General features: G+C 36.2%; 4 protein-coding genes across 18 annotated transcripts in view; 2 read left to right on the forward strand and 2 right to left on the reverse strand.

Moving 5' to 3' along the window:
• Obsc (Obscurin) overlaps positions 1–14,463 on the forward strand; it is a 36,211-nt gene extending 21,748 nt beyond the window's left edge. For 5 of the 8 annotated variants that reach the window (XM_070300087.1, XM_070300088.1, XM_070300089.1 and 2 more), the window contains 19 exons: positions 835–987; positions 1,758–1,862; positions 2,220–3,023; positions 4,175–4,577; positions 4,833–5,016; positions 5,098–5,398; positions 5,539–6,117; positions 6,211–6,635; positions 6,761–7,524; positions 7,608–7,906; positions 8,017–8,936; positions 9,011–9,450; positions 9,747–9,885; positions 10,240–10,709; positions 10,994–11,227; positions 11,422–11,566; positions 11,694–12,197; positions 12,304–13,460; positions 13,777–14,463. In XM_070300087.1, coding sequence (XP_070156188.1) covers positions 835–987; positions 1,758–1,862; positions 2,220–3,023; positions 4,175–4,577; positions 4,833–5,016; positions 5,098–5,398; positions 5,539–6,117; positions 6,211–6,635; positions 6,761–7,524; positions 7,608–7,906; positions 8,017–8,936; positions 9,011–9,450; positions 9,747–9,885; positions 10,240–10,709; positions 10,994–11,227; positions 11,422–11,566; positions 11,694–12,197; positions 12,304–13,460; positions 13,777–14,023 — 8,273 coding nt within the window. In that variant the 3' untranslated portion in view covers positions 14,024–14,463. The remainder of the gene's footprint in view (positions 1–834; positions 988–1,757; positions 1,863–2,219; positions 3,024–4,174; positions 4,578–4,832; positions 5,017–5,097; positions 5,399–5,538; positions 6,118–6,210; positions 6,636–6,760; positions 7,525–7,607; positions 7,907–8,016; positions 8,937–9,010; positions 9,451–9,746; positions 9,886–10,239; positions 10,710–10,993; positions 11,228–11,421; positions 11,567–11,693; positions 12,198–12,303; positions 13,461–13,776) is intronic. The other 3 variants (XM_070300093.1, XM_070300094.1, XM_070300095.1) reach the window with 3 other exon arrangements.
• A 29-nt stretch (positions 14,464–14,492) lies between these two features.
• LOC138935483 (NEDD8-conjugating enzyme UBE2F) lies at positions 14,493–16,358 on the reverse strand. Of its 2 annotated transcripts, XM_070300100.1 has the most exons (5): positions 16,194–16,358; positions 15,710–15,829; positions 15,474–15,635; positions 15,230–15,391; positions 14,494–15,135 (listed from the first exon to the last, which is right to left on the reverse strand). In XM_070300100.1, exons 2-5 carry the CDS (start codon positions 15,809–15,811, stop codon positions 15,019–15,021), a joined length of 543 nt encoding a protein of 180 aa, XP_070156201.1. In that variant the 5' UTR covers positions 15,812–15,829; positions 16,194–16,358; the 3' UTR covers positions 14,494–15,018. The 2 variants fall into 2 exon arrangements, with proteins under 2 accessions (XP_070156203.1, XP_070156201.1); XM_070300102.1 differs by lacking the exon at positions 16,194–16,358 and having other exon boundaries at positions 14,493–15,135; positions 15,710–15,823.
• A 548-nt stretch (positions 16,359–16,906) lies between these two features.
• On the forward strand, positions 16,907–18,398 carry Psf3 (DNA replication complex GINS protein PSF3). The gene is made up of 4 exons (XM_070300719.1): positions 16,907–17,083; positions 17,407–17,551; positions 17,853–17,982; positions 18,058–18,398. Exons 1-4 carry the CDS (start codon positions 16,975–16,977, stop codon positions 18,283–18,285), a joined length of 612 nt encoding a protein of 203 aa, XP_070156820.1. The 5' UTR covers positions 16,907–16,974; the 3' UTR covers positions 18,286–18,398.
• Positions 18,399–19,412: 1,014 nt separating this feature from the next.
• Hnf4 (Hepatocyte nuclear factor 4) overlaps positions 19,413–24,404 on the reverse strand; it is a 34,664-nt gene continuing 29,672 nt past the window's right edge. For 4 of the 7 annotated variants that reach the window (XM_070300712.1, XM_070300711.1, XM_070300710.1 and 1 more), the window contains 2 exons: positions 22,165–22,323; positions 19,415–21,650 (listed from right to left, as the gene is read on the reverse strand). In XM_070300712.1, coding sequence (XP_070156813.1) covers positions 21,181–21,650; positions 22,165–22,323 — 629 coding nt within the window. In that variant the 3' untranslated portion in view covers positions 19,415–21,180. Of the gene's footprint in view, positions 21,651–22,164; positions 22,324–24,404 lie in introns of all 7 variants that reach the window. The other 3 variants (XM_070300715.1, XM_070300713.1, XM_070300717.1) reach the window with 3 other exon arrangements.

Consider the following 24,404-nt stretch of genomic DNA (forward strand, 5'->3'; position numbering starts at 1 on the left):
CTGTCTGACGCGAGCTAAGTTCGATTATAAAATTATGATAATAATGCACAAGTTATCTGGTAAAACAATAATAAAGTAATATAATATTAATAAATAATTAAACAATATATATAATTGTAACATATACACTTAAAAGAATTAAATTGCGGAAATTGAATCGCAATTATGAAGTGGTTCCATAATTTTATAAATATTTATTTTTGGATAAAGTCGCATATTTGACAACACACAGTCGAGTTCTGGAGTTGAATACTCGGAGATAATTTTGCCAAAGTTGAGGAAATCTCACAAGGGTGGCTGAAATCGTGATATTTGGTCAGAACGGGAATGGTCAGCAATAAACAAGCGTATATTTCTAGTTTTTGAGAAACCGCAGCGATAAAAATCGTCATACAATATTTCGACAACGTTTAGTAAGTACTGAATGCAGAAACGAAACAAATCCCTTTTTATTTTCTATATCCCGGTGTGACATTCTGGGAATTTTTTGACGGCCTTTAATGACGAGGTTCAAAAAATCGAAGTCTTTTTCTCATAGTTTTTCTAATTGTAAAAGACCTGTGTGTGTAAAAAAAAAAAGATTCTCTCCTGATTTCTTTAAACGAAAGGGAAGAGTAACACTCTTTCGACGCGTCACATTATCGACGTTGACGCAGAACGTATTTTCTGTTTTTTGTTTTCTCTCTTATCGGTCCATTTTTACGTTTGTATTGCTTTGGAATTCTTCAGATTTTTTTCAAAACTTTCTCGTGTTACCTCTAAATGTCTTAAGTGCTGATATATCGCATCTTGAAGCATGTCACGATAAAGACTCGAAAGAATGTACTTCCGTAGCTAAAACGGAAGATGAGAAGGTCGATGAAAAGATAGAGCCTCCAAAAGAGAAAGCCGAGAAGATGACGGTGGAAGAAACGCGAGCGAAAAAATTAGTGAAAGAAGAGTTGCCGCAGCAAACAACTTTGCGCGTCGAAGAATCGGAAATGGAAGGTAAATTATGCGTGTCAATTTGAGTAGCTAGTTAAATTAAAGTACGTGAGAATGAAATAGAGTTTCGATTTTGCTTCGCGTTAAGAACGCGTAACGAGTCATAATGACAATTAATACACCAATCCACTATTTGTATGTCGTATGCTTCAACAAAGATTTGATCATAAGTTACTTTTATTCTAAGATCAATTTTGTTTTTTAACAATTTGCCAAAAAATATTGTACATACTAGAGACAAACTATTATTTTGCAACATTTATATCTAAAAAAAATTATTATTTTTTTTTTATATCTTATAAAACTAAAGAAAACATCATTATACAACTCAAGAAAACATCTTTTTTTTTTTAGGAGAAATGATTATTTTCCGTATTTTTTTCGCGCCGAATTTTAAAATTTTTAAAAATTGACGATTTTCTCGCAAATGTTTGCAAAATATTTAAAATTATGACAGAGCAATTTCAAGACCGCAATCGTTTCAGCGTTAAAGAAATCGCCGAAAATAATTATCTTCTTCCTTATATTTTTTAAATTATATAATTAAAGACCAATGTTGTATTGTTTTGTTATTGCTTTGTATAATCGTCTAAAGTCTAAGGATTTGTTTAATGCACAAAGATTCTAAAAAGTTAGGCAAATTTGTGTGTCGCATCGTGTATCATAACTTATCGCATATTACACAACTTATTGTTAACAATATTGGCAAGGTATTTGATTAAGAATCGTTTGGCGGTAGTTTTGTAGCGAGACAATATCTGTGATAAATTTAGGTCGCGTCAAACTGGAGAAACAAAACATCCAAGTAATTCAAGGGGACAATGAAACAATCACGATTTCTGTGGCTTCTACAACATCACACGAAGCTATACTCACAGGTAATCTCATCACGTTAGTAAAATTACATCATCATTCATCATTCAGCCAACATAAAAGTCCAAAAGACGTCTTTTAGAATGTTTTTTAGACGGTTCTGTTGTCTGGATACTTTATAACTAATGATTAAACAAACAAACACAGGGTACACGAAAACGCAATGTGTTCCTCATTTCGTTTAAACATGCTCAAAGATCATTTTGCTTTAAAATTATTCTCGTTTAATTTTATTATAATAAATTCAAGCGATAAATGCGTGATTTGTAAAAAAAAAAAATTATTTTTAAGCATACGGGAGAAATACGCGCGATTATATGCGAACGGTAATAGTCGAAGGTATCAGGTCAGGCCATTCACAGGTCCCGATGAAAGTCATACGATCAGCAAGATGACGGCGACCAAGGTCGAGTGTCGGGAATTCGGTGTAGAATCGGGACCACGTGTTGAAGAAATTGCTTCTTACGCTTACACCGTGCAAGAGGAGAACTCGACATCACAAAACGGCGCGTTGATCGAAGAATTTTCGGAGACCGAGGAGAAAAAATCAAACTTGGGTTTCAATCGTGGGGTCACGATTGTCTCCGTTTCCGACGACGAATCAACCTTAAAAGCGCTGTCGCGAGACGTCAGCACGGAAGACGTGCAATCGGCCGATCAGTTTCCGGACGATCAGAGAACCACAAGCGGCATCGTCGACGAATTTTTCTTTAACGGAACGCCGGAAGATGAGAGAACCTTGGAGGACATTAGATTGCATAGAATCTCTAGAATCGCGGAGACTATCGTCGAAGAACGGTCATCCGAGGAACTGTCATTGAAAGCGCTGTCGAATCAAACTCTACGACGGGAAAGTCTAGAGGTGAAGGAGATAAACTTATCCGCCCAGAGTCCGACGATCAGCGACTCGAGACCGGCGAAGAGAATCGCGGAGACAACTCTGGATCGAACAAATTCCATCGTTGAATCGTCAAAGGAGACTGCAATGTCCGAGAAAACAAAAATCTCAACATTGTTGTGCGAAACGCCGTCGAGCTCTCAAAAAGGGAAGCTCGACGATGACGACGAAGAAATCGACGAGGAGATGAAGAATCTTCTAGCTCGTGTTAAGCGACAACGTAGCGTGCTAGACGAGATCCTCGATAAAGAGTCTGGCAGAGAGTCAGGTATGACCGCGCGGGATTCTATCAACACACGCAATTTCAGTAGCTAACTCTAATCTTTCAGCACTATAAATCATCTAAATATGTCAGTTCTATCTACGACTGTGAGATCTATCGTTTCGCCTTTTTCTCTCTCGCATCTTGTCTATCTCACAATTTCATGTTGATTCGCATGCTCGCATGGAAACATAAAGTAATTATATATGGAGATTTTATTAATGAGGACTCGTAAGATTGCATTATTATTTTTAAAAATTCTATCTGACTTTTATCTTAATATTTATAATATTAATATATTGATATATGTATATTTTATTAAAAATATGTAATTAATTATATTATATTTATAATTATACATATTACTAAATACGTTATTTATGCTTCCATGCGCAATATTACTATCTGTGTCTTTGAAGCTTTTTATTATTCAACGTTGATTTACAGTACCGTACTACTTTTCATCATTTGAAAAGATATAACGAGGTAAGGATACGGCTTTTTTGTTGTATAAAAAAGTGCTGGTCCATTTTATAATTTTCAATATGCGATTTGCTGAGCACCTAATTAACCATACGCTTTTGGGTAAGTATATGTTTTAAAAAACATATTGTTGTATATTGTTTAATAGATATAATAAAGCATAACTGATGATTGAGTTTAGATGCGTTAGCGAAGAATCGAACTTATTTTTAAAATAATGAAAGTTACATAATTTATTTTTGTGACATATCCTTTTTCGAAAAGAATGATATTGTTTCAACTTTTCTATACATAGTCATAAACGATCATATTTAAGTAATAGACAGTTTTAATAATATATTTTTTCTTTCCTAGCTGTTTTTAATTTCAAATAATTAAATTAACAATATTTAGAAAATTTAGAAATTTAAATTAATTACTACATAGATGATACAAAAATAAAGTGGAGAATTAAAATAAAATATATTATATATAAGTATGTGTTAATAAATTTTGAAATAATCTAAAATAGTTCTACAAAAAAATTAAGCTGCATAACAATGTTTTTCAATGTTAATCGGATTCTGATGCATCCTAAACGCTTTCAAGAAGGCATAGTAAAAAGAAAGGTTTGTTTAAGTAAGATATAATTCAGTGCACGATTAATTTTTCGACGAATGGCTTATTATTCACAGCTCCGCCTCACGTCGTGAGCACCAATCTCACCGATCGAACGATCTTTGAGACGCAAAATACACAATTCGAGGTGAAGGCTACCGGTTTACCGAGACCAGACCCAAAGTGGCTGAAGGATGGCAAGACTCTTCGAGACGGGGAGCGGGTGAGGATCACGGCTTCCGGGGAATCTTATGAGCTGGATCTCAGTAAGGCCACTCTCGAGGATGAGGGTCTTTATATGTGCGTCCTGACGAACAAGTTAGGCGAGGAAATCGTAGAGGGCTATCTGACAGTCGGCACCGTCGACGAGCTCCGAAAGCCGAGGTTTACTGAACCTCTCAACGATGTTGACGTCGATCTTCAAGCTGACGGCGAGTTCAAAGCCGTCTTCACGGCCGATCCAGTTCCGGATATCACATGGTATTACGTAATATATGTAGAAAATATGTTTTTACAAATTCTATGTGTTATATTTTTAAAATCTTTTAATATATAATGGGGAATAATGGCAAAAATATTACTCTTTCCCTTTTCTTGTTGTATTAATCTAAATCTATGTCATCTTGGAAAATATGTATTCTATATATCTATATATATAGATAAAATAAATTATTACTTAAAAAAGCTAACAAGTGTTATTTCTAAAACAGTTCTATGTAAATATATGTTTTTTAGGTTCTGCAAAGGTCACGAAATTCCTCCTGATGATTCTAGACTTAAATGGACCGTCACTAGCGGCCCGGCAGCTGATAAATTGACCGAAAGTAAAGTTACACTAAAAATACCAAAATGTACCAAAGAAGATACTGGAGAGTATACCTTGAAGTTAAAAAATAAATGGGGCGAAGGCGAGTCTAGTGTAAGTTATATAGATTAACGGAAACTGAAAGATTACTTAATAAAAAAATGTGATATGAGAGAGAGATCTATGTTTTTTTAGGCATTTTTAAGTCTTCTATTGAAACCGGAAATTGAAAGCTTCAGAGACCACACTGCGTCTGTTAACGAGCGAGTTGAATGGCAAGCTATTATCAAGGGAAATCCAAAACCTGAGATCACATGGATGAAAAATGATACGCAGCTGCAAAAGAGCGAGCAGTACGATATGGAGGAAGATAAGAGAAACTGTAAATACAAGCTTATCGTCAAAAAGCTCAGTCTGGAGGATAAAGGAACCTATACAGTTGTGGCAAAGAACTATCTGGGCGAAGTCAGTGCTCAAGCCACACTTACGCCTCACAGTAAGTAAATAAAACTCTCAGCAATATATATAATATACGCGTAAAATATAGGAAGCTAAGAATCTTCGAAATAATAATTTAAATCTATAAGATTTTTTTTACAAGTTTAAAATATGTAAAAATATTTGCATTTTCCACAGCCGAGGCTCCGACCTTCTTAAAAGACCTGTCGAAGCAGCAATGCAAGGATCGCGAAGACATCGAATTGAAAATTCGCGCGACCGGTATCCCGAAGCCGAGCGTCGAGTGGTTGAAGGATGACGAGATCATCAAAGAGGACGAGCGTCATCAGGTGACGACTCACATAGACGGTATAGTGGACAGTACACTCTTCATCAAAAGCTTCTCCGCCAAGGATGCCGGCACGATAACGTGCGAGGCGAGCAATGTCGCCGGAAGCACGCAGACCAGCTGCAAGCTATCCATGATGTTGACGGAACCTTTGTTCGGTAAAGCGTTACCAAGATCAGCGGAAGTTGACGAGAGCGAACCTTTGGAGCTCAAGGCCAAGGTAGACGGCAGTCCGATACCTAACATTGCTTGGTTCAAGGACGGCGAGAAGATCACTCCAGACGATCACGTCAAGATCAGTACGTTGCCGGATGGTACTACAAAACTCACCATCGATGTGGTGAAACCCACTGATTGCGGCGCCTATAAGCTCGTTGTTACAAACTCCAGCGGCGAGAATTCCTCGCTATGTGCTGTCGCTGTCACGCGTGAGTGCATTTTTTTTCTATTCGAAAAATCCTTGCTGTTTATAATACGATGAAATTATTATTTAATACGAGATTGATCTACGCTCTTTGTAGCCGAACGAAGAAAGCCGTCGTTCACGAAGCCATTGGAGGACGCGAAGGCCGTGGTTGGACATCCGTTGAAATTGGAAGCACAAGTTCTAGCTTTCCCGAATCCGCAGGTGCAATGGTTTAAGGACGGAATACCGTTGCGACACACAAAAGAGATGTATTTTATGAATGAGCCAAACGGTCTTATTGGCTTGAGAATGGATTATGTACGTCCGGAGGATGCCGGCATCTATTCATTAATCGTCTCTAATGTACTTGGTGAAATCACGGGTACGGCTAAGGTAGAAGTGGAGGAAAGAGAGAGGAGACCGGAGTTCGTTACGAGTCTTCAACCGCAGACCGTTGTCGAAAGTTTTCCGGTGAAGATGGAAGTGAAAACTATAGGAAAACCAGCGCCTGAGCTCAAGTGGCTTCGAGATGACGAAGAAGTCAGTATAATATTTATTTGTATCAATGATAATCGAACATGCATATATTATTATAACTGTAATAAGATCCTCTCGATTTCTCAAAGTCGATTTTTATTAAGATAACGTCCGTGATTAAACTTTAGATTATTCCGGACAACAAGCATATAAAAATCATCAGCCAACCGGATGGTAGACAAGCTCTGATTCTCGACAAGGCAACGCCGGAAGACATCGGCGAGTATCAGGTGGTAGCCGGCAACACGGAAGGTACCGCGTCCTGCAAAGCCAAGCTGGACGTAGCTGGCAAGGTGAGACCGGATACGCCGGAAGAGAAGCCAACGTTTACCAATCCCATGCGCGACGTCTCCGTTGAGGAAGGTCAACCATTGATGTTAGACGTGTCGTTCGTCGGTAATCCGATTCCTGATGTGAATTGGACGAAGGACGGCGAGCCGATTGTACCGTCAGAACGCGTCACGATGAGTTGCGACGGCAAGAAGGTTGGTCTGCAAATTGACCCGTGCGAACCCAAGGACGCGGGCGTTTATGGCTGTCGGCTGAGTAATCCGCTGGGCGACGATACCACCAACGCGAATGCCATCGTTCGTAAAGTGTACCAGTCGCCGAACTTTACGCAAAAGTTCACAGACCTGCAGCAGCTGCCCACATACGACGCCAAGTTCCCGGCCCGCGTAACCGGTATACCGCATCCGGAAGTGACCTGGTATTTCAACGACAAGCCGATTCTGCGGGACAACGACAAGTACAAAATTAAGCGCGACGGCGACGCCTGCTGCCTGTATGTGAAGGACTGCACATACGACGACTCGGGACTGTATAAGTGCAAAGCGGTTAACAAGGGCGGCGAGGCGGAATGTGTGGCGAATCTGGCTGTTGTCGATAAGATGTAAGATTTAGCGTAAACAAATGTAAGAGAAAAAAAGAAATTTTTCTTAGCTTTCTTACATACGTTAACATTTGTAATTTCAGTCAAAAAATGCAAAAAGTCGAGCCGCCGGCGTTCTTGAAGAGAATCGGCGATTGTGAAGTTTATAGAGGCATGCCGGCAAAGTTCACTGCGTGCGTCACGGGTTACCCGGAGCCCGACTTTGAATGGTATCGCAACGGTGACAGGCTCTGGCCTACTGATCGCATCAGGATGGATCAGGAAGGTAGCTTGTTACGACTTACGATAGTCAATGTGGACGAGTTAGACGCCGGAAAATATGTGTTGAAGATATCCAATCCTCACGGTGAAGATTCATGCAGCGCAGAGATGGTTTACGAATGTAAGTAAACGAAACTTTCAACAATGCTACAAAATAATTTGTATGGTTCTTAAAATAAGTAAATTTGTATACATCTTTCAATTGTATGACATCTTTCAATATTTATATAGCTTTAGAGCCTCGCGCTAAGAAACCTCTCGCCGATCAATACGCGGATTACGACAAATACCAGAAGTCGGGCATTCCGCTACCGCTAGCGGACCGTCCGATTATTAGCCGTATGATGGACCGGCATCTTACTCTCTCGTGGAAGCCGTCCATTCCGATCGGACCTCGAGTGCCCGTGACCTATCTGGTGGAGATGTGCGAGCTGCCGGACGGCGACTGGTTTACCGCACGCAGCGGCGTTCGCAGCTGCGTGTGCGATATACGCAATCTCGAGCCATTCCGCGATTACAAGTTCCGCATCCGAGTGGAGAACAAGTACGGTATAAGCGACCCTTCGCCGTTCGCGCAAACTTACCGCGCCAAACTCGAGCCGGAGCCGCCCAAATTCTTTCCTTATCTGCCGCCGGGTATCGACTTCCGTCCCGAGACCAGTCCCTATTTCCCGAAGGACTTCGACATCGAGCGACCGCCGCACGATGGTTATGCCCAGGCGCCTAGATTCTTGCGTCAGGAATACGATACGCAGTACGGTGTAAAGAATCATAACTGCAACCTCTTCTGGTTCGTCTATGGTTATCCTAAGCCAAAGATGACATACTACTTCAACGATCAACTGATCGAGTCAGGCGGTCGTTACGATCAGAGTTACACCAGGAACGGACAGGCAACTCTTTTCATCAATAGAATGCTCGAAAGGGACGAAGGCATTTACGAAGCCGTCGCTACGAACGAACACGGCGAGGCCAGACAAAGAGTTATCCTGAAGATCGCCGAGTATCCTACGTTTATTGAGAGACCTGACGAAACCATCGTGATGGTGAGAAGAACCGGCCAATTGACCGCTCGTGTAACTGGCGTACCTTATCCGGAACTCAAGTGGTATAAGGACTGGAAGCCTATAGCTTCGTCTTCTAGGATCAGGGTATATTCCGTTCGTGCTTCTATATCTTCTTGATTTCACTTGGCAAAATACAATTTTATTACGTTTTCAAATAGATTCAATTCACCGAACCCGACATCACGACTCTCATCATCAACGAGACCATCGCCAAGGACGAGGGCCTTTACTCGATCAGTGCGGGTAACGTGGCCGGTTCGGTATCCTGTTCAGTGATGCTGCACGTAGAGGAGAACGAGCACGAATACGGATATAGAACGTATCGAAAGAAAATGGACGTAAAACCGCGTGACAAACCGTTCGGCGATTTGTACGATCTAGGCGATGAGTTAGGTCGCGGTACACAGGGCGTCACTTATCATGCAGTCGAGCGGAATACCGGAAGGAATTATGCTTCTAAGATTATGCACGGACACGGTGATCTAAAGCCGTTCATGTACAACGAGATGGAAGCGATGAACAATCTGCATCACCGCAAATTGTTGCGACTGCACGACGCTTTCGAGACTAACGATTCGGTCACACTCGTCATGGAATTGTATCCTTTATTATTTGTTGCATATTTATTTTTTTAACAGGTATATAAAATTAATCGTAATATAAATAATTATTATTTAAGTTAACTCCATTTTTTTTTCAATTCTTCAAAATAATGGCTATTAACAAAGATAGCCATTAGTTTCCAATTATTTTTTATAATTAATATTAATTTCATTGATAAAAAAGATATTATTATTCTAATTAATTCTATATATAATTTGTTTAATATATATTATTCAAAATTACGAATTAACACGATTGCCTAGCAGAGAATCCTTAACGATGATAATTTAGAGCGGCTGGTGGCGAATTGGTGGATACTCTCACGAGACAAGAGTACTACACCGAGATAGATATCGCTCGTTATATACGTCAATTGTTGTGGGGATTGGAATACATGCACGGAAATCATTACGCGCATCTTGGTCTAACGGTACATTGTTTAAAAATTGTCTTTTTCGAAAAAACACGAAAATGTATTCAATGATTTGTATTGATTTCTCTTTATATCATTGAAGCAAACATAAAATTTAAGATTTATACATAATGACCATTTAATCAATAGTCATTACTTTTTACTAATAATTTTATTAATGATAAAATGTCACTATTATTTTATTTAATAATTTAATCTACAGGATTATCTACTTTCACGAAAATATATAACGTAATGTATGTAAAGATATAATGAATATTTCTTAAATTTTATTTTATAAATTATTTCTTTTTGGTTCTATTATAATTAATATATTTTTTTAATTCAACATATCTTGCTTTCTCTTTGTAGCTCGGCGATCTATTAATCTCGCATGCCAATGGAGATGATCTGAAGATAGGAGATTTTGGACTCGCCCGCAAAATTTCGCACACAAGGCTGATGACCTTGGCGTATGGTATGCCGGAATATATCGCACCGGAAGTAACTAATAACGAGGGCGTCAGCTATCCCGCAGATATGTGGTCCGTTGGTACAATTACCTACATCTTGCTATCGGGCATTTCACCGTTCAGAGGCGCAAACGATAGAGAGACGTTGAAAAAGATCAGGGAAGGCAGATGGGACTTTGACGATCGATGGAAGAATATCTCAAACGAAGCGCAGGACTTTATCCGTAGTTTACTGGTGTACAATATCGAAAACAGACTGGACATTAAGGCCGCTTTGGCTCACCCGTGGTTCAATTACATTGATAACCCGCCACCGGAGCCCTACAGAATACCATCCGAGAATTTGAAGAATTATTACAAACTTTATCGGTAACTAAAGATTATGTTCTTCTCTCGATCTTTGATTATACACTAGAAATTATAATATCAATTTTGCAAAAATAATCTTCGATCTCATCGATATAATAAAGTGATTTTGTTTAATCAAAATGGAATTTTTAAAAGAAAAAAGATATACGATATATATATACATATATATCTGCAAAACATGCTATGAAAATAAGATTCACGAAATATGTCTTTATATTATAAAATTAATATCGATTTATCATAATAATTAAGAATTTGATTGTAAATGAGATATATTTTTACAGCGATTGGTACAGTAATGCTTCATGCCGCACGTGGTATCGCAGACGTAAACTGGAGACAGCCTTCGAGGATCCGTCGCGAATGGTATATCCACCTGGACATAGATTTACACCTGAACCCAGCTTCGATAGGAGTCACAGTCCGTCGAAGAAACGTTCGCCCAGAACATGGGAGAATCAAATACCATCCAGAGAACCGATCGACACGGAAATCGGGATTATCACGAGTGAAAGCCAGTAAGGAGATATCAGTAAAATAAATATCTGACTTGTATATCACAAATTTTGTCTCTATATATAAATAATATCTATATACTTTTAGATCAGAATTTAATATTGTTTTTTGGAATAAAATTATAGAAATTTTATATAACTTTTCCATCAGATTCCTACGATATAATATAGTTTATGTTGCAAACTATATTTTATAGTTATCAAAATGGTCCAGATACGTATCTTCTTCAGCTGCGAGACACCGACTTCCCTGTACGATTACGTGAATACATGAAAGTCGCGTGTAATCGCAGTCCTGGATTCTCGCGCTCCATTGCCGAAGACAACAGTTTTGACTGGAGGGTACGTGCAACTACAAAGAATATTGAAATTAAATATACTAATTTAAAGCTTAATTATGTCTGACATGATACATCTATTGCATTACACATTTTGTGAAATTATTTCCTCAATTTTCGGTTTCATTTAGACACCCATCATACGGGAACGTCGTCGATTCACAGATGTTATGGACGAGGAGATCGACGACGAGAGGAGGGCGCGTATAAACCGTTATGGATCGGCGGATACATTTACGCTCAGACGTTTAAAGAACGAGTTAGGCACTCGATTGGATAGTTATGCCGAAGCCGAGGCGATGATCGAGTCAAAGAAAGAGGGTCAGCCTCCGTTCTTCCGCGAGAAGCCGCAGATCTGTCCGATTGAGGAGGGAAAGCCGGCGCATCTCGTCTGTCTGGCAGTGGGAAATCCGAAACCACTAATACAGTGGTTTAAAAATGACATAGTCATCCAGGAGAACAACAGAATCAAAGTGATAGAGGACGCCGAGGGGAGATCTATACTCAGTTTTAATCCTACGAAGGAGCACGACATCGGAATATACAAGGTCGCGGCAAGAAACCCTGTAGGACAAACGGTTGTTAGGACGAGGGTGTTGCTGGCAACGGTGCCTTTTGGTCCGGACTCTCCGGAGGTATAATAATTGAGCAATTTTTGAAAAGATTTGTGAAGTAGACGATATATGCAAGTAATGCTTTTTTCCATCTTTTTGTCGTCAAATATTGTCTTCGACTTTTCAGGCTTCTGATGTTTCGGATACTGAAGTCCTTCTGCGATGGAAGCAGCCCAAGTACGATGGCAATTCACCCGTGGTGTGCTACAATCTTCAGTACAAGGAAGGCGACTCGATCGCCTGGATAGATGTTGCTTCCAATATCGACCACGAGTTTTACCTTGTGCGTGACCTAAAACAAGACACGAGCTACAATTTCCGTCTGGCGGCACGAAATCGCATAGGCTGGAGCGAGAAGGGCATTCCGTCGAAGCTGATTAAAACGCGACCGCCGGGTTGCCCGAAGGTGCAGATCACACGGGCGATGAGACATCTTCAAGAGTTGATCGAAGCCGGTCAGGAGATCATCCTAGAAGAAGACAAGCCGCACATGGATTACTCCGTGGAAGAGCATCCAATCGAATGGTCGATGGAATCCAACCAACTCTCCACCAAATACAGCTTCATCTCCGAGTTGTCGCGCGGCCAATTCTCCGTCGTAGTAAAAGGCGTGGACAAGAGTACGGATTGCGTGATCGTCGCCAAGATCCTGGAGCTGAACGCTGGGACGGAAGAGCAAGTGAATCGAGAATACGAAGCACTGCGCTCGCTGCGACACGAGCGGATAGCCATGCTGGAGGTGGCCTACAAGACTCCTTCTGGTTCCCCGGTTGCGGTATTCGTCATGGAGAAGCTCCAGGGCGCCGACATACTCACGTACTTCTCCAGCCGACACGAATACACGGAGAACTGCGTGGCGAATGCCATCACGCAGATTCTCGACGGTCTACAGTACTTGCACTGGCGCGGCTACTGTCACCTGGACATTCAACCAGATAACATCGTCATGTCGTCCGTAAGATCGGTGCAGGTGAAACTGGTCGACATGGGGTCTGCTCATCGAGTCAGTCGACTGGGCACGATAGTGCCTGAGCAACTGGGTCACCGCGAGTACAGATCGCCCGAGCTTTACAACGACGAGCCGATCTATCCGCAGACAGACATATGGATGGTCGGCGTGTTGACCTACATACTGCTCTCCGGAGTCTCTCCTTTTCGTGGGAAGGACGCGGACGAGACCAGACAGAATATATCCTTCGTCAGATACAGATTTGAATATCTCTACAAAGAGCTTAGTCAGGAGGCTACCAGATTTCTCATGCTGGTCTTCAAACGCGCGCCAAGGTTGGTAGTGACGTTATAAGAATCTTCGATCTTTTTTTTCCATTCCTGTTTAATTATATCCATCGCTAAATATCTCTTTTATACATACATTGCATCTGTGATTTATACTTTCGACGTAACAGATTGATATTGAATTCTTATCATATAATAATAGATTTTTGATATTAATTAACTAGATAAAATTTTTAACAAGATTAACATAATTATTTATTTAACTTTGTTGTGTAACTTCATAGCAATTGGATAATTGTATCTAATATCAAATATAAAATTTGTGAATTTTTTTTTAATGATACATTACATTAATTTTTTTCAGTAAAAGACCAATGGCGGAGGAGTGTCACGAACATAGGTGGCTATTACCAACAGATTATATGATTAAGAAACGCGAGAGGGCTGTGTTCCTGGGCAACAGGCTGAAAGAGTATAACGAGAGGTATCACGAAGAAAAATCGAAGCTAGCTTCTGAGAATGATAGCCTAGCGAGCGAGAGTTTGTTGGGCTCGAAACAGAAGCTCATTAGGTCGACCAGTATACAAGAAGAGCTGCGAACCACGTTCTAACGACCTGCGATTTTTTATTTATATTTATGGACACACCATACAAACACAATTCGTCTCGCGTTTGTGTCTATTTCTCTGGATAGCGAGAAGAAATGATGAGAAACGAGAGAAATTCTCGTTTCTCGTGTTATAATTTATTTGTTACGACTTGTAATTATACATGCAAAGATATATCGTCGTGTCAACCGATCGTCGATGCTTTGTCAACGAATTCTGTCAACACTAAAGTAAAACAACAAGTTTCTCAACCGTCCGTTAATTTGACGAGTCTAACACAAAGGAATTGTTGCCTACGTACATACATTTCAACGAGTCAAAGTGCAAATCGAATTTTTTGAAATTTAGCAAAAAATTTCGATCATGTTGTATGAGAATTATAAATAAATATTTGATGAAATAATTACGCGCATTAACCCTGGAAAGTCCTGTATTTTCTATATTTATTTAAGATACTTAAGATTCGATACTTTGAATATACATGTGTGACATCTTCTTTACATTTTCTTATGAAGAACATATAATTTACAACGCGATTTGAGTATATTATTAAACACCCATTTTATTTACAGATGTCCCAATGGAACATTACATCTCACATTATATCATGTCTCATAGAGAGAAAAAACATTATTGTACACGTGATGCATTTTTATCCTCTTCATACATTTACAATTTTTTCATATATAATATATATAGATTATAATCGATATATATGAATATAATTCATCTCTATAACAACCCGAGAAAAAAAATTTAATTATATAAAATTCGACCCAGTAATATCTTTCAGGCAAAAGAAGACTAGCAAAATATTAAACTGAGTTAAATCATACCAATCTAAAGCACACTTGAGCAAGTTCTTCACTCATTCACTAAAAAGAGACATATATATATATATATATATATATATATATATATATATATATATATATATATATGAAACCAATACGATAAATGTACATAATTAGTCTTGCCTTAAAATGTTACAATATAAATCATCTCTTTGCATACTGCATTACATAATCTTTAACTTTATTTCGAAAAGATTCTTTGTCCTTAATAAACAAATCTGCTGCATCCCTATTTAAAGGATCGTCAAAATTTAAGAGATCCTGAAAGAAACATATCATATATAAAATATAAGCAATATAATCTCGCTGACATATTCACTGCACTAAATGCAGCAGAAAATACTTGTATACACACAGTGAAGAGAGAATTTAAACCCCATACAACATCTTTTAGTTTGCGCGTCGGTGCCCATCCCAATCCATCAATGCTGCTTTCTCTTAAAATGGAAAGACATACGTCACCATCCTCACTTATATTAGGATGCCATAATTTTGTTAAGCACTTCACAATTGGTGGCTAAAAGATGTGCGAGTAAAGATACAAAAGTATCTATATTTTACATTGCTATATCACATAAAATTGTAGACTATAAAATTACCATCATATTATATTCCTCTGTTATATAAATTTGAAAATAGAAATGGCCACCGATCCAATATCCTTCATCTGGTATAATTAACAGTATAAATTCATGCAGACAATGTGGATCTTTGAATGTGACTTGACAAGTTAATGGCAATGTTTGTTCCATTTCTTGCACCTAAGCAAAATAATCCATATGAATCGTATTAACATCAATACATAAAACATATTAAATCTCGTTAAAATAAATACCTCTTTTATCAATAATTTATCACGTATTGAAACTCGTCTATTGTTGTTCTTTGAATTCGTTATATCATTGTCCTTTTTCAATTTTCCACGTAATGTAATCATATTAAGCCGCTATAAAGGCTTTCATTCACAGAAAAACAAAGCATCTTATATTATGTTTCTTAAATTTGTTTGTATGAATTAATATAATAATATAAATAAGATCTTAATCTATATGTTAAGTAAAACACAGAATAAAAATTGAAAACTTGTTACATTTATAACAAATAAACAAGAAAATTGCCGCAAATTTATAACAGAAAAAAAACGCTAACAAATATATAAGCAGATTGTGATAACGTAATTTTTGATGAACCGTAAAATCTTTTGATACATAAAAGAATTAAAAAGATATTATAATGTCAAAAACGCAATTATTGACATTTGTAAAAAGAACTTCTAGGTTACAAAAATAGAGCATGTAATATCTGATAGTGCGATATACCTCTCGTTACTGAATTTAGAAAATTTCGTTTTTGTATTTCCTAAAATTCGTACGTTAAAATGTGTGCAAAGGAGGCTTTCTCATTTCTATTTTTTTTTTTATAATCAATTTGCAACACAATTATAAATCATTGACTAATTGTAAGTCACAAACGCTAACGTACAATTCGAACCATCGATGAAATAATACTAAAAAGTGCTGTTCTTACGAAGATTTCCATGTTAGCAGCATCCCTCTCGTGACAAATATTGTGACTCAAATAGCATACAGTCAGATGATAGCTAAAAGAATTCAAAATGCAGTAACCTGTAGTATCGCCCGGTGATAGGCATTTTCGCAAAACGTCATGAAAATTTGCAATTTGCTATATTGATTTCAGCGTAAAAATGTTAAGAGTTTCTCTTATATTTTATGTGCTCCCCAGAACTCTCAATAAAAAGACGGAATCCTTTTATAAATCTAAACTTTAACTAAATTTTAATATATACGTATATATATATATATATATAGGAGTTTAGCACGGACACGCACCAACCGACCGTTTTACTATAGTATCGAAAAGTGATTTAGCTATGTAGTTTCGCCAACTTTAAAATGAATCTAGCTGGCGCTACTGTACTAGCTAGAAAAAGCGTCTTACCAGTGGCGTGTATTGTCAACACTGAAAATGAGTATGCAACAGGTGTTCGCAGTTCGCAGGTGTATGTGTACAGTCTCATATATTTGAAATTATTCGAACGCTCTCAAACTTCGATGAAACTTCCAAAACTTTTTTATAAAAATGGCGACATTGTCCTGCAGTTATATGCCTGATTATTTTTCTTTGACAGATATCTTGTGTACAGAGGAACGAATATCGTGCAAAGTCGAGGTTACATTACCTCGTTTGGGTAAGCTTATAATCGAAATTCAACATCTTTATAATCTTGTCCGTTAAAACACATAAAGAATGATTTATGAATGTTAAATAGAATTATAATAATGAAAAAATAGAAGAAAAATTATAACTTTTACAAGAAAAGAATATCTGTCAGTTATTAATTAATCTTTTAAGTTATAATTATATGGTAAAATAACATTTGCCTAATAAAAATAGTAGCTTAATACAAGTCAAATATCTGTTTAATTCTTATGCGTTATTCTTTACATTACTATTGGTTTTATAAAATATGCAATCTGTCTATTATTAATATTATACCATATACATATTTAGGTTTCCTAGATCTTTCCTCTGAATCTGAAGATTTAAAAATAGGTACAAAGTTAGAGCTTCCACTGTGGCTGGCACAGCCATTGAATATAGCGAGAGAATCAATAGTCAGTGTAGACATACCTAAAATATACAAGGAAGGCTATAGGTATATATCCAAGCTTACGATTTGTTAATTTATATTTTTTAAGCGAGATTAATCATTCTATGAAATTTTTTATTAGGTTCAAACTTTATTTATTTAAATGCGATTTGATTTTTCTATTTTTAAGAAATAAGCCTATCACTAATAAACTATTAAATATAAAGTCAAGAAAAATCTTTTATCCAATCCATGATTAGTCAAAATTATAATCTGCAAAAATCTAAAAGATATGCATGTAATAGAATTCATTTCTAATAAGATTGAGGAGAACTTTCTAACAATTTGTTCCTTCTACCTATTACAGGGAAATTCTATTAGCGGATGCCTGTACTGTTGTTTTAAATAAATGGAATCCATATTACTATGAACTAGGGATGTACTTAAGAAAATTCAATAATCGTGATTGTGAAATGATAATTGACAGTTTGTTATTGGTAAGTAATCTCATATTAACTTTAAATAAGATTAGTTCATATACATCGATTACTCAATTATTTTATATTTTCTAGACCTTCAGATCACGATTTAGATTAGTTATGGACTGGGCGCAAAATCCTGTTTCCGACCCTACACTTAATAGTTTACTGCCAAGATTAGAGAGAGATTTATTTCTTGCAGGTAGGAAAGCTAAGTTACAATTAAATGAATGGTTAAGGAAAGGTTCGAGCATTATAGAAACTTCGCAGAGTGCAGTAAATCTTAAAAAACGTAAACGAACAGATTATGAACTTGATTAAAATCGTATAAAATTTGTGTAATGAAATAATAATATTAAAGTTCAGTAATTACTTATTACAATATCTCAGCAATGTGATATAATGTTTTATACAAATGATTTTCACAATGTGAGAATAAGATGCTAGAATAATATTAAATAAAATTTATTATCTTATATCTTCAAATTACATATCCCTTCATATTAAAGATTTATTATAAGAGTATCTATGTGAGTTCTATTTATTAAATAACAAATAAAAATTTTATTTACACATCTTGGAATCAATCACATTCGAACTGTTAACAACATATAGAAAGAATTGTGCAACAAAAGGTGGTAATATCTATTTCACAACCCACGACTATATATAAAAATTGTTAAAATATATATCTTAACAGATAAATATACAATGAAACACTAATATGTTGCACTTCTCTAATGAAATTTCTTTTCATTATTAACCATAATTGTTTCTTCTGTTGCACTACTATATATCTTATACTAAACGTTAATGTAACTTAAATTCTTTTTCGTACAAAAATAGAAAATATATTCGCCGAACTTATTACAGTAATATCTACGATTTACACTATAAAACATACGTCTTTTAGTATAGTACTATGCATATTGTTGAGACTTTATGTATAGAAATATAATGTGACATAAAATATGTCATGAAAAATTATTCAAAATTTAATAATACAAATATAACTTATAAAAATTATTGTAATAAAAAAATCAAATCATAGTAAAATTTAAATAAAAAGAAGAAAGAAAAGGTAATCCTAGTCTTATAAATTGTAATGCTATGAGAGTTTGTAAATTACAAATTTATTTATGTTGTGTTTAAATTTTTTTAAATTCAGGATTATTATCGATTACTATGATTATAGTATAAATCTGGATGATCAATAATATGTATATAAGATGGATCGAAAATCGTACTATAACCGAATTTGTTGTGGAAAAGTAAGTCAAAAATGTAGAATAAAATTTGCCTCATACAATGTTTTATTTTCGAGAAAATTAATTTTCAAAGTTGGAAAATTAATAAGGTTTTTAAACTTGAATGAGATATCTACATGATTATTTTATGAATATAAAAGTATAATTACATTTTAGAGAGAGAGAGAGAGAGAGAAAGAGAGAATAAATTGATTTAAAACAATTTAACTTATTGAAAAATTGTGTATAAAATATCAAAATCATTTTTTAAATTTTTTAATAAGATGTATATATCTGTTTATACATATGATATATCAGACTTTTATATGAGAAATCACTTCTATTTCAATTATACTAGCGATTCTCTCCATCTATTCTATATATTACATTACATTATTATGATTATCATACTTATTATTTTTCTCTATCATTAACATTACTGTTTTTACCTGATTACTATGTTATTGCTTTTTATCCGGCCATAATATGTGTCAATGTAGACTTCATTAAAACCTAACACCAGAATAAAGTGCACTAGTCATTTTGGTCAGGCACAGCTGTTTTACCGGCTTACTGACAGTTTCATGTATGTACATGCATGCAAAACGGCTAATGCGCGTGCACTTCTTATTACTATGGTACTAATGATAAATTGCATTGCAATGGCGCACTTTTCATTTTGCAGGAAACTCACGTTAGATAATTACATTTAGCGCGCGTCTCCCGCCAGTTATTTTAGGAATATTTACAATTAATGCTTATTATAATATCGGTATAGCTACATTTGGAATGTTATACATACGCGCGCGCGCGTGTGTGTGTGTGTGTTATGTTATTGCATCATGCTATTTACACTACTACATCACGAATTAAAAAAACATTATGTTCATTCGTAGATTGAGCAGAACAGTAAAAAAATATTTTTTATGACATCTCTGTAGATTATATCCGCTTATTTAATATAACATATTTGTAAATGTATGTTTCTGTACAAATAATAGTCAGATATAGCTTTACTTCTTATTGCATCTCTCAAAATCAGAGATTGAAATCGGTATTATTTCGCTGAATTCGGTTTTTGATATCGTAGGACATGCAAAATCGATTTCTACGTGTGTATATCGTGACGATAAAAATGTGACATTCAGCTTAAGACTGAGTTTTCTTTTTGTATATATTATAGCAGAGAAAATTGAAAATTATATAATTATTATATTGATTTCAAGTCTTGCTTTAATTCAGTTGCTAATTATTGTCACAATTTTTTTGCGTGATATTACACGAAACATATTTCGTTCTCCTCGACTTTTGGTCCTGATCCATATTTCAAAGATAGTGCGAACACTGTTTCAACAGTAGCATGTACTAATAGTGGCAAGATACGATCTTATCGCTTATTACATTTATATAGGCAATCTTTTGGTCGGCGATCAACCATTTTTTGTACAGATGCGGGATTTATTGTGTATCGCGATTGTCCATAAACTGATCAAATGCCCGTGAATTGGACATTTAAGCGGACATTCTTCCAAAATCGACACGATATGACAAAATTAATGTTTACGTACACGTCAAGTGATCGGTCGGATTCTTTCTCCGAATACGGCAATTCCACATGGATGCAACAAAGATATCCCGTAATGCATTAATTCTTTTTTTTTTTGCGTCAACGCAAAATCAAATAATTCTCGTTTCAATAGTTTGGCAAAACGACATACGTTGTCGTACAACACTTTGATATACCATATTCGATGGGAAACCCTGTATTCGTTCACTTCGTGTACGGCAATGTGCCGGATTCGATGTTATTTTCCTCACGTATTACATATACCGATATATATTTTTTATTAATGTCATCGCAATTACATTTAATTCGATGCTATGGTAACATAATATACGTTATTTAGAACTTTATTACTTGAGCAACTGTTTGAGCAGAACATCATTGGCTAGTCATCTCCCAATCTAGTCAGAAACTAGTCTCGGGCTCGAGACTTGGTTCCTGTTTGAAAAACCTGAAGTCCTGATTCGGCGCCAAATCCCTCAGAATCATGACGGGCATTTGATCGGTCTGCGGACTGAGATTACCGGTATTGGCCGGCGTCAAAGGACTGGTAGGACTCTCGTTGCTGCTCATATAACTGCCCGGCGCGGTATTTGAGATCGGTATGGACGTGATGTTGTCATTTACCTCCGATGTAGTACCGAAGAATATTTCTTGAAGTAGATTGTCGATATGCGCCATTCCGAATAGCTTGACGAATTGTATCTGCTCGATCATTTGCCACGAGATCGACTGCAGGGCTGGTAACAATAGGAGGATATCGCCAAAGTGTCCTGTGAGGTGACAGCGATAATCGCTGATATAATTCTCAAGTTTTATCTGGATGTTTTTACGTAGGGTCCTGATCGTCTCCGAATTACTTAAACCTTTCGCGTCTGTAAAGAGACAGAAGAGTAAAAATATATAACGACGAAGTAATCATGCGTAATCACGTGGAGATCTTTAACGTCGTTCTTCAATCCCGACAATCATTCGCGATGCAAATTGCGTTAATTGTTAATAAATTGATTGACAGATGAAGAGAAATATTCTATAGTGCGATATGAAATTAATGAAATGGAATTATCACAAATCTTGACGCGAAATGGACACGCAATTTTTAACGTCTTATCGCTGATACTTATAAATAACCGATTATTTGCGTTGTTTATGAAAGCTTGGCGAACTCGTGAAGCGTGATTGCCTTAACAAGATCGAATTGATCGCCAGAGATTATTGCGAGCGAATTGCATTCGATCTATATTAACGGAATACATTTATGTCTATTGCATGCAACGACAATCTTTTTCTATTCTGTCGCGCATTCGGGTAACTTTGCATTGTGAATCGCGGTTATTAGATATCGCGTGCGACGTAAGACTTTCAGATTTATTAACGAGACACACTTACTCGGATCAAAGAATACGAGTGCTTTGAGACAAGCGAATTCCGTGTCGTCGATCTTGATCTTCTTTAACGGTTCTACCAGTTCGTCCATCACTCTAACGCCAACCTTACTGATATCTAAGTCCTGCTGATTGTTTCCTTCTGTGGATTGCAATGATATTACTGATAGACGGCGGTTATGCCATTCGTATTTCCTCGTGATTGTAGAAACTGAGTCCGGTGAAAAACAAAAACATTTCGCAAACCAAATAATATCGATATCCACACTTCTTCGGCATGCATTTTAGAATAGCACACAACATAAATCCCGGACTCAGTCAACTATCTACACCCCAAAGTCGTGCACATACACAAACGAAATATCCAGTTACCAATTGTAAGTTGTACTAACGTATTGTGATACATTACTACGAAGTAAATATAATATTTCTAACACAGATTTGAATCCATCGATATTTTTCGATGCAAACTTATGAAAGTTTCGTAACTGAACAGTCGTTTTGTCGTGTGATCTCAAATCCTTCCATTAAGTAAATTTAATCACAAAAAAATTACATTCTGCCACAAAATGTTCTACATAATAAAACATGATTAACTTGTGTGACAAGACGAGTGACAGAGCGTTCTTTTTTTTATCTATCATATAATGCATTAATATAATATACGAACTGCTGATGCTTTCTTCATAACAATAATGCAGAAGATTTAAAAAAGGGGGAAAAATATTACAGTAGAGATCACCTATCTTGTCGCAAAGTCATCCAATTTACGAAAATTAATAATGAGTTGGATGCATTGGGGAGGTGCACATTTTTAAAAATTATCGTACAAAAATTTGCGATATAAGCATGAATAATTAAAATATTAAGATAATTATAATAGCATGAGTCATTATCATTATTTATATTCAAGAATAATAATAATAGCTCCTGATATTAATTATTTTACTTCTTTAATTACTTATGCCATTATAAATTGTACAATTACTTTTATATATATATCAATATTATCAATTTTATTAATTAAAATATAATTCTTGAACATTTTTGTGTGTTTTTGATTTAAAATAGAAATTCGTAAGATAAATAGAAAGAATTAAAAATTCAATTATGTAAATATAAAATTTCCATGAATATACAAGCGTATCCAAATATTAATAATATATAAACAAGATTTTAAATGTAATAAATTATTATAATCCGAGAGGGAAATTTCGTAAGAAAAAAAATAAGAAAGATAATGTGCGTGTATATGTGTTTATTGCGTGATTTAGAAATCCCACATGCAACTTACCAAATAAATCCGATATCCGAGGAAAGACCTACGTTGTATCGATAAAATGTTAAAGTATTATAAAATCGTTCTGGTATCTAACGTTCCCGTATTTTACTTATTACAATGAGAAGATAAATATTCAGAGGACGGGAGAGAGAGGGATGAGAAACGAAAGCAATCGATGGCTTTTGTGCAAACAATATTTCATCTTCAAATATTTTTTTTCTCTTAATACTCGTAAATTGATAGATAAAACACGATTAGGATTTTTACGGAATTACAGCGAAACGCGGTAACGAGATATAGAGGAAGCGTTCAGTGTAAGTAGCTATTCAACGAATGAGCGCGGCATCCGCACATATGGACGGCCAAATTACGTAAGCAAAAAGGTGAAGGCCGTCGAATCGGCTATTTAGAGGCTTTCTTTCACATGTATGCTCGAATCCCTGTCTAAAAAAGGCATATAAAGTCGATACTCGAAAGTCTCGAAGTTTGTTGTTGTCGCTTTTCCGCGATTGGCTCTGTCATTGCGCATTTACTTCGCGAGCGGCTGTCATTGCATATTTTGACAGTTATATTGTGTATATATCGTTAAAAATGTTTAATGAAAAAGAACAAATGGGGCGCGCGTTGTGTTGTGCTAGTCTTGAAAAAAAGAGATACTGACACAGTCCGCATCGCAAAAGACGTATCGGTATCGCTCCAATATCGATGTATTTTGTCGACGACAGTCGAGATAACTTGGTTCGCTTGAGATAAGACGCTACTTATGCTGATATCGTGCTGTATGGAATGTTCCAAATGTTTTACATTCAAAACGGTTTATATTTAGAAATGTTGTCTTTTATATATCGGGATTTGTATTCATTAGGAAAAAAATATCAATTGATCGTATGCTATTATGCTTCCATAGGCGATTCTCTCTTCGCGAATATTTTGTACTTTTTTTTATTATTATTATTATTATT

This window comes from Polyergus mexicanus, unplaced genomic scaffold (genome assembly GCF_030449975.1).
Source record: "Polyergus mexicanus isolate NDT 795.1 unplaced genomic scaffold, iyPolMexi1.0 SCAF_8, whole genome shotgun sequence".
Taxonomy (NCBI): domain Eukaryota; kingdom Metazoa; phylum Arthropoda; class Insecta; order Hymenoptera; family Formicidae; genus Polyergus; species Polyergus mexicanus.